Source organism: Brassica rapa, chromosome A09, assembly GCF_000309985.2.
Source record: "Brassica rapa cultivar Chiifu-401-42 chromosome A09, CAAS_Brap_v3.01, whole genome shotgun sequence".
In the NCBI taxonomy this organism is placed as follows: Eukaryota; Viridiplantae; Streptophyta; class Magnoliopsida; order Brassicales; family Brassicaceae; genus Brassica; species Brassica rapa.
In genome coordinates, this window is record NC_024803.2 from 11130473 (window position 1) to 11140476 (window position 10004).

Sequence of the window (10004 nt, forward strand, 5' to 3'; positions counted from 1 at the left end):
TATAGCCATGACTCAGTACACAAAGGACCCTAAGCAAGAAGTATTAAGTTCATTCAGTTCAAATAAGGTTGTAGTTGGCTTCAAAGACTGAGTTTCAGCAATCAACAAGTTTCAAGAAGAGTTTTCAAGGCTCGAAACATACAAGTCTTTTCGAGAGGTGCATGGCTACTCAATGGTGCAACGTAGTGTTCTTTACAAGGCATTTAAAATCATTGCTCCCTATGCAAGTGAATGCAACCTATATGCTCTAGACTCTCCTAATGGTGCAAATGATGCAAACTAAATGAAAAATCCTTTTTTTTTTTTTATGCAAATAGGCGTGCAATGCATGACTCAAATGAAACACAATCAAAGCAAACATGATCAAATGCTTGGTACCTCCCCCAAACTTGAGTTACACAGTCTCTGTGTTGTCAAAGAAAGAAGGAGATACCGAGAAGAAAACTAATATGCAGGAATGAAATGATATATACAAGGGAGTGAGAGAAGTACCTCCTATGGATAGTAGGTAGGGGCAGATGCCCCAGCATCGTCGTCGTCAGGAGGGAAGGTGGTGTAGTACCCACCGGATGCTGTACCGGAGCCTCCATACCATGGCTGGCTCTCAACCTCGTCAATCTCGTCCTCACTATCTGAAGAAGCAAGGGATGGGGATTTGTTGCCGGAAGTGGAAGGTTGAGTGGGTGGGTTTCTCCACTTACGCTGAAGCTGCGCAGCAGTGAGGGGGAAACCAAGAGCATCAGGCGGGGGTGGAGGTTGGGGGTTTGAGGTGTTCGCGAAAGCGAAATCAGCTGAGCTACATCCAGCTATTCCTCCCCTAGTTAAAACATCAGCTACTTTCTTCATGAACTTTGCTGAAGTCTTTGCCTGCTTCTTCACGGTCTTGCTGAGTGCCTTGCACTTATCCTTGAGCTTTTCTATCGTTCTGTCCTGAGCTTTGTTCCATCGCTGGAGGCGACCAATGTGGTCATGAGCATCACGGAGAGCTCCAGGAGGAAGGACTCCGTCATGGGGCTTGAAGTAGTAGCGCGGAGGTCCATAAATATGCTCAGGGGTGTCTGCTACAGGTGGTTCAGGTTGCACGGGGACACTCCTTCTCCTTGATGGAGCTGCTTGAATTGGATCGAGAGGCCCGTGTTCTCCAAGAAAGTATTCCTGGGGAATGTTGAAGCTGATAGCTCCAGGTATCTCTAAACTCGTCAGGTTCCGGTTTGGAAGAACCACCTCGACTGGCTTGCCGTACAAGTAGTAGTGGTAGACGTAGTCTTTCCCGTACATCCCACTGAAATAGGTGGCAATCCTCAAGTAGGTGCCATCAATGAACCTAGGCCCCGATGCGTCCTTTCCCAAGGGAACATTCAGAAATTGGAGCAGTGGTGTGATCATTCCGCCTATCCCTATCTTTGGGCGCGAATCAGTGGTGTACCACGCCCAGTCTCTGTAGTGTTCGAGACGGCCCACGAAGAAACTGACCACCCCAAATGTAGCATAGATATCAGTGCTGGGAAGGGGTAACACTGCGGGTTGAGTGTAGGGACGGATAGCAGGGCAGAGCAGTCGCATGTCTTCCTCAGTAACATTACCAGCTTGCTTCCGTGGGTAGAAAGCATGGACTAGCAATGTGTGGAGGTAGCGTACAGACGGGTGTCGGATGTGTGAGTTCTTGTCAGCCCCGGTGGAGTGTCTGTTTCCAGTGATCAACTTCCAAAGCTCTGTGGGAAGGTTTTCACATTTGGGAAGGGAGTGGTCTTCTAGGTCTTGGAACCCCATCACTCTCCCAATGTCTTTGAAGTTCATGTTGTACTCTCTTCCATTGACCTTGAAGCTGATTTTTCCCCATCCTTGCCTCACATGCGCCGTGTCGTGGTAAGTGACCACAAGAGAGGAGAGGAACTGACAAGTGACATCCTTGTAGAAAGGATAAGCCATGGTGAGGAGTTTCGGCATCTTCAAATGCCCCAGCATTGCCTCAATATCAGAGTCTAGACCCAACTCCTTCAGTAGGTTGAGGTCGGCGAACCTTGTTGGAACCCAGGTGACTCCATCCTTCAAATGATCGTACAGCTCCTCTACAGATGGAGTTTTCGCCCTATCTCGATCAACAGCAACCCCTTTGCCCTTTGACATCTTGGCTTTCTTCGTAGGTGCTGGCTCATCATCACTCTCAGTTTCACCTTCCTCATGGGTGGGAACCGCTACACTTTTCCCTGCCCTCTTCTCGTGTTCTTTCGATTTCCTTGCAGCCAACGTCTGTTGTCGCACAGTCCGCTGCGTTCCTGAGCCAGTTGGCTCGCTGGTTAAAGCTTTTCCTCTTTGTGCAAACTCTTGACTTTCGGCTTCTTGCCTCTCAGCTTCCAACCTGCCCTTTGTCTTCTTAACCATTTTCACCTGAAAAGTTACAAACTTGGAAAGGGATAAGTAGATGGAAGTGAAGAAAAAGAAGACTTTGCAAGCGAACATTTTGCAAGAATGAACTTAACAAATGAATTTCTCAGTTTAAACTCAAGTTCAGCACAATGCAACAATGTGACATCTTAACGCATCTAAAACACCCGCAAACACACCCAATTAAGGTCAAATTCAAAATTCCCCCAAATCCATGAACCCTAATTTGGCCAAAGTGCAAATTAAACTCAATTTCACCCTTAATTCAACAACCCAACTTGATAGATAAGCTTTCCCTAGTCTATTTCACCACAATCTAGCAAGAAAATGACCAAATTTCGACTTTCAAATTCTAGGGTTCATGGACCTACGAATTTGAATTTAAAAACTCAATACCTTGCTTTGGATGAAAGGAAATGGTGAAAGGGTGGTGAGGAATAGACTACAGGGGCGAAAGCTTGGATTTAGAAACAAGAACTAGTTGATTTGGGTGAGAATTTAGGAAGTTTTGGGAATTTTGGTGGGGGTGAGTTTGGAGAGAGTTTGTGAGTTTGTGAGAGGAGGGGAGAGTGAGAGAGATGAAATCGCTGGGGTTGGGGTAGGTTTAGGGTCGTCTGGTTCGGTTTAGGGTGGTTAGGATCGGTTTACTTGAATTAAACCGGGGTTTAGAGTTAGCAAACTTACCTGAACCGGTGCGGGAGCGACGTGAGGGTCTCGCTGGGAGAGGTCGCTCTCGAGGCGTTTCCTCGCGTCGCGAGTTGATGAAAACGCGAGCGACCTCGGAGTGTCGCTCCAGAAAGCTCGCTCTGAGCTGGAGCGACCTCGAGGTGTCGCTGTGAAACCTCGCTCCGCGTCAGTCTTTGAGTGTCCGTTCCGTCGAAAACGCGAGCGACGTGAGGGTGTCGCTCCCATAACGTCGCTCCCAGCTGGAGCGACCCTTCGACCTCGCTCCGAGACCTCGCTCTGAGGTGATTTTCCTCGAGACAACGACGAAACCGCGAGCGACTTCTAGGTGTCGCTCCCGTAACCTCGCTCCCAGCTGGAGCGACTTTGAGGTGTCGCTGTGAGACCTCGCTCCCACACACAACTCCTGCTCGAAAAGTGAATCGATCAAGTACCTGCATACAACTTCTCTCTCTCTTTTTTTTTTTTTTATGCAATAAGATGAGAAATGAAAACACCAATGCAATATATACAAGGATACGCATGGGACTTCCTCCCAAGTGAGCTTGTTTAAAGTCCCGAGCTTGACTTTGCCTCCTTTTAGATTAGGCCGGGGTAGGATCAGACAGTGGAGTGGAAACTCCATCTTCCTCTGGTGCATTAGCCATGTAGAGCTTAACCCTTTGTCCATTCACTGTGAAGTCTCTTCCATCAGTGCTCCACAAAACTATTGCTCCATATGGTCTAACCTCCTTGACCTTGAAAGGACCGGACCACCTTGACTTAAGCTTTCCTGGAAACAACTTCAGCCTAGAGTTGTAGAGAAGAACTTGGTCTCCTTCTTTAAACTCTCTCTTCAGGATGTTCTTGTCATGGAAAGCTTTAGTCTTTTCCTTGTAGATTCTTGAGTTCTCAAAAGCATCCATTCTTATCTCATCAAGCTCGTGTAGCTGGAAGAGCCTTTTCTCCTTAGCACTCTTGATGTCAAAGTTCAGCAACTTTATTGCCCATAGTGCCTTGTACTCAAGTTCCACTGGCAGATGGCAAGCCTTCCCATACACTAGGTTGAAAGGTGTAGTGCCCAGTGGTGTCTTGTATGCTGTCCTATAAGCCCAAAGTGCATCGTCAAGCTTATTGGACCAATCCTTCCTTGTAATCCCCACAATCTTCTCCAGAATAGATTTGATCTCCCTGTTAGAAATCTCAACTTGTCCACTTGTTTGGGGATGATAAGGAGTTGCCACCTTGTGCTTCACACCGTTCTTTTTGAGAAGTCCCTCAAGCAGTTTGTTAATGAAGTGGGAACCTCCATCACTGATTACAACTCTTGGAACTCCAAACCTTGGGAAGATGATGCTCTTGAACATCTTGATTACAACTCTAGCATCATTGGTGGGGCTTGCTATGGCTTCCACCCATTTGGAGACATAATCAACAGCCACAAGGATATATTTGTTGCCAAAGGATGATGGAAAGGGGCCCATGAAGTCAATACCCCAGACATCAAACACTTCAACTTCAAGGATTGGATTTTGAGGCATCTCATTCCTCTTGGTGATGTTCCCTCTTCTTTGGCAAGAATCACACTTCGAAACAAAGGCTTGTGTATCCTTGAACATGTGTGGCCACCAGAATCCAGCTTGTAATACTTTTGCAACTGTCTTGAAGGTGGCAAAGTGTCCTCCATAGGATGATCCATGACACTGTGCAAGGATCCCATCAATCTCCTCATTTGCAACCACTCTCCTATAAAGCTGATCTTTGCAGAGAATGTAGAGGTAGGGCTCGTCCCAGTAATATCTTTTCACATCCTTGTAGAACTTCTTCTTGGCATAGCCTACAAGATTCAAAGGCTCTCTTCCTGTGGCTAGGTAGTTAACCAAATCAGCATACCAAGGTTCTTTCTCCTCTGTTGCTTTGACCTCTTCCAGCTTCCTACCAGTCTCACAAACTGCTATCACTGCTTCGATAGCCATGATCTGCTCTTCAGGAAGTCCTTCGTCAATTGGGACACCAGACTCTATCCTCAACCTGGATAAATGATCAGCTACTCCATTCTCAACTCCAGGTTTGTCCTTGATCTCCATATCAAACTCTTGGAGCAAAAGGATCCACCTCAAAAGCCTGGGTTTTGCATCTTTCTTGGCTAGAAGGTGTCTCAAGGCAGCATGATCTGTGTAGACAATGACTTTAGACCCAACCAAGTAACTTCTGAACTTCTCGAAGGCAAAAACAATTGCCAGCATCTCCTTCTCTGTTGTGGCATACCTCATTTGAGCATCATTGAGGGTTTGGCTGGCGTAGTAGATCACATGAGTTTTGCCATTTTTCTTCTGCCCCAGAACAGCTCCCACAGCATAGTCACTGGCGTCACACATGATCTCAAAAGGGAGATCCCAATCAGGTGGCTGGACAATTGGGGCACTAACGAGTTCACCTTTCAGCTTCTTGAAAGCTTGTAGACATTCCACATCAAAACTGAAAGTAGCTTCCTTGCACAGCAGCCTGGTCAAAGGTCTAGTGATCATGGAGAAGTCCTTGATGAACCTCCTGTAGAATCCAGCATGACCAAGAAAACTCCGGATGTCTTTCACTGTCTTTGGTTGAGGCAGACCAACCATAACATCGATCTTGGCTTTATCCACCTCAATCCCCTTCTCTGAAATCTTGTGTCCTAGCACAATCCCTTCTTTGACCATGAAGTGACACTTCTCCCAATTCAGCACAAGGTTGGTGTCCTCACATCTCTGTAGGACCCTGCACAAATTTGACAAACAAGCAGAGAACGAAGATCCGTAGACAGAGAAATCATCCATGAATACCTCCACAACATCCTCAATCAGATCAGAGAAAATTGACATCATGCACCTTTGAAAGGTAGCTGGAGCATTACATAGACCAAATGGCATCCTTCGATATGCAAAGGTGCCATAGGGACATGTGAATGTCGTTTTCTCTTGATCATTGGGATGTATGGGGATTTGGAAAAATCCTGAGTACCCATCAAGGAAACAGTAGAATGGGTGATTTGCAAGTCTCTCTAGCATCTGATCAATAAATGGTAGTGGAAAATGATCCTTTCTAGATGCAGAGTTTAGTTTTCGGTAATCAATGCACATTCTATGACCTGTGATGGTTCTTGTTGGTATCAGTTCATCGTTGTCATTCTTGATCACAGTGATACCACCTTTCTTTGGTACAACATGCACAGGTGATACCCATTTAGAATCTGAGATAGGGTAAATAACACCAGCATCTAGGAGTTTAAGAATCTCTTTCTTTACAACATCCTTCAGGTTAGGATTTAACCTTCTTTGATGCTCGATAGAAGTCATTGATTCATCCTCAAGATGTATCCTATGCATGCACAAAGAGGGTGATATCCCCTTGATGTCATCTAGTGAGTAACCTATTGCCTTTCTAAATCTTTTAAGTGTTTTCAAAAGTTCAGATAGCTCATTCTCAGTAAGTTCACTACTCACAATGACAGGGTAAGTTTCATTAGGACCAAGGAATGCATACCTTACACCATGGGGAAGAGGTTTAAGCTCCACTTTAGGTGCCTTTAGTTCACTCCAGTCATCCTGCTGGTTGTCCTCTCGTTGAGTGACTGAGACTTGTTGGTGAACCATCTGTGGAAGCTCCTCATACTGGTCCTTACTGACAAACGCCTGGTGTGAATCCAGCATCATCCCATAGGCAGTACTCTCCAGGTTCTCGATCACCTCAGCCTCCTTCTCTACAGTTAAAGCATGCTGTAGAGGGTCCTCTAGTGACAACTCTTCTAGGAGTTCATCAGCAAGGGCATCCATCTCTTCGATGTAGAACACTTGGCCCTGAACTGTTGGCCTCCTCATTACTTCCTTGATGTCGAAATGCAGAACGTGCCCTTTACCCAGATGGAGATCAATCTTGCCTTCTTTCACATTAACTATAGCTCCTGCTGTGGCTAAGAAAGGTCTTCCAAGGATTAAAGGGTCTTGAGCTTCTTCACCCATTTCAAGCACCACAAAGTCTGTAGGGATCTCATAATTTCCAACCATCACTGGGAGGTCCTCTAAGATACCCACAGGGTACTTCACTGAACGATCAGCCAATACCAGAGAAAGTCTACACTTCTTGTACTGAGTGAAACCCAGCTTCTTAGCAACAGATAGGGGCATCAAGCTGACACTAGCTCCCAAATCGCAGAGACATCTATCAAATACCATAGGCCCTAGAGCGCAAGGTAATGTGAAGCATCCAGGATCTTCTAGCTTCTTTGGAATGACCAGCCTCTGAATGATAGCACTGCACTCATGAGTGAGAATCACCATGCCCTCCATCTCTTTCTTCTTTGCAGCTACAGCATCTTTGAGGAACTTGCTGTATTGAGGGATCAGCATGAAAGCATCTATAATGGGCATTGTGACTTGGACTTCACTCATTTGCTTGTCAAACAAAGCTTTGTACTTCTCTAGTAGCTGCCTCTTAAATCGACCTGGGAATGGAGCTTGGGTTCATAGGCAGGAGGAACAAAAGAGTTCTCACTTGCAGGAGTGACGACTTCACCATCTTTAACTGTTTTCTTCTCTTCTCCAACCTTTCCTTTCCTTTTGCTTCCACTATCTTTTCCAAGATCTCGTCATTGATCTTCTCATCAACAATCACCACTTCATCATCTATGGTGATGGCAACCCCCTCACTTTGTTTCTCAGCATCCTTGGTGAGAGTTCTCTGAGGTAACTCCTTACCACTTCTGAGAGTGATAGCTTTCATGGTTTCCTTTGGGTTTTGCTCAGATTTACCAGGTAGAGAACCTTGTTGGCGATTTTGTTGAGTGTTCATGGCAGCAAACTGGTTCTCCAAAGCTCTGAACTTGTTGTTGAGCTCATTGTAGCTCCCATCAATCTTTGAGTGAAGATTCTTCAACTCATAGCCAACATGCTTCTCACTTCTTGTTTGAGACTCCAGGATTTGTTTCAGTAGAGCATCAGTGCTGCTGACCTGAGGAGTGGAGGTAGAGGGATTAGATTGTTGTTGGGAAGAATGGTTGCCCTTGTTGTTGAAACCAGGAGGAGGGTTCTGCTGAGGTTGATAACTGCCTTGCTGATTGTTCCGAGGCTGATAACCACTCTGCTGGTTGTTGGAATAGGACTTCTGTTGGTAGTTGTTGTACTGAAAGTTGGGTTCTTTCTTGTACCAGCTACCATTGTTGTTGATGAAACACAGCTCTTCCTGACCTTCCAAACCCTCAACTTCATGGACAACAGCTGGTGTCTCTTGGCTTGGGTTGCCGACAAAGTGCAGCTGCTCTTGGGTAGCTTTATCAGCAAGGAGGATGTCTATCTTATCCTGTAGAGCCTTCAACTCCTTCCTCGTTTGCTTATCCTCAGTTCTACTGCTTCTGTCGTGGTCTCCACTGTAGACTGCATCACTCTTAACCATGTTGTCAACCAGCTCCTCTGCATCCTCCTCAGTTCGCCCCAAGAAGAACCCATTACTAGCTGTATCCAGTCTGGCTCTGTACTTAGGTAGAGCACCACGGTAGAATGTGCTCAAAACTCTCCTTAGAGAAACCATGGTGTGGGCATTGAGCTTGATAGCCCTTGAATCTCTCCCAGGCTTCACTGAAACCTTCCAAGCCCTTCTGTTGAAAGCTGGAGATCTCGTTTCTCAGCTTAGCAGTTCTTGAAGTAGAGAAGAACTTCTCCAAGAATGCTTTCTTGCAGTCATCCCAAGTGGTAATGGAGTCGCTGGGTAGAGACTTCTCCCACTGACGTGCCTTATCCCCCAAGAGAAAGGGAATAGCTTGAGCTTTAAAGCATCTTCGGACACACCATTGGTTTTTGACAACCCACAGTAGCTGTCGAACCTGTCCAAGTGATCAAATGGATCCTCGAGAGCCAAGCCATGATACTTGTTGTTCTCGATCACGTTGAGGAGTCCTGACTTGATCTCAAAGTTGTTGGCTGCCACGGCGGGTGCTCGGATTCCCAATCTATGACCATGAATGTGTTGGGACGGTCGTAAGTGCCAATGGGGCGAGCTGCTCGCTGTTGGTTAGGTGGACCATTGTTGTTAGCGCCATTGACGCCTGCATCTTCTTGATGAACGTCTCCCATGTCAGTGTTCAGTCTCTGCAATTGAGCCTGATGCTTCTTCTCTTCTCTTTCTAGCACACTCTCTCTCTAAAGCTCTGATGTCTGCTGCTCTTGGAACTAGGTTTGATGGACCCTTGCTCCTCAAGTTCATACACCTGTAGATTAAAGGGAGGTGAAGAAGAGTTAGTAACAAAAGAAAATAAAAATGACTTAGTCTCAAGCAATTGACTAAATCTCAATGTTCAAATCGACTCAGAATTTGGCAACGGCGCCAATTTGATGTTAGGAGTTTTCAAGGCTCCTAAGACAAATGTGTAGTATAAAGATTGTCGAACCAGTTCTGAGAGATATCAAAGCACCGAGAATGCAAGTAATCACTTAATCTAAGTGCAACCAATGATTTAGATGGGTTTTTAACTATGACTAATAATAAAAGAATAACTAAATGATACTTTCTTAACTATTGGAAAAGAGAACTCATGGATATAGGGATTAGACATCGGGATCATCAATCGAACTAAAGATGGCAAACGATCAATCAATCTATTAACCTTAAGCTTAGACACAATCCTAAACAAACTCTATGTCTAGATGAATGTTCATTTACTAACACATTCAAACATCAAATGTCTTTGGTTGAATATATGAAAGCAATCATACTACAAGTCTATTAGCTATCTTAGCATCTTTAACAACAAATGTCTTTGGCAAGTATGCTAAAAGTCTAGGAGAGAGTTGTCTCGGGCATTTCATCGAACACCTTTCGGGTGAGAAATGCCTAAGGATCAACAACTGAGTGGCCAACTCAGAAGATGCTTTATGTTCACTCTACTAGCAAGGAATATGAATGATCTACACTAAAACATCCTAGTT

The 10004-nt window shown here is 45.4% G+C and overlaps 1 protein-coding gene and 1 non-coding gene across 2 annotated transcripts; one reads left to right on the forward strand and one right to left on the reverse strand.

Moving 5' to 3' along the window:
* Positions 1–298: 298 nt before the first annotated feature.
* Positions 299–3341, reverse strand: LOC117128197. Its single transcript, XM_033280065.1, has 2 exons — positions 3070–3341; positions 299–2388 (listed from the first exon to the last, which is right to left on the reverse strand). The coding sequence occupies exons 1-2, from the start codon at positions 3295–3297 to the stop codon at positions 496–498; spliced, it is 2121 nt and encodes a 706-aa protein (XP_033135956.1). The 5' UTR covers positions 3298–3341; the 3' UTR covers positions 299–495.
* Positions 3342–8603: 5262 nt separating this feature from the next.
* Positions 8604–8710, forward strand: LOC117128638. The gene has a single exon (XR_004452032.1). It is a non-coding gene; the product is annotated as a small nucleolar RNA R71 (small nucleolar RNA).
* The last annotated feature ends 1294 nt before the right edge of the window (positions 8711–10004 follow it).

Excerpts from the sequence above, each read along its gene's own strand:
- LOC117128197 (XM_033280065.1), bottom strand. The coding sequence starts at position 3,297 with ATGGGAGCGACACCCTCACGTCGCTCGCGTTTTCGACGGAACGGACAC. Across the intron at positions 2,389-3,069 it reads TCGCTCCCGCACCGGTTCAG|GTGAAAATGGTTAAGAAGAC; the intron begins GTAAGTTTGCTA and ends GTAACTTTTCAG.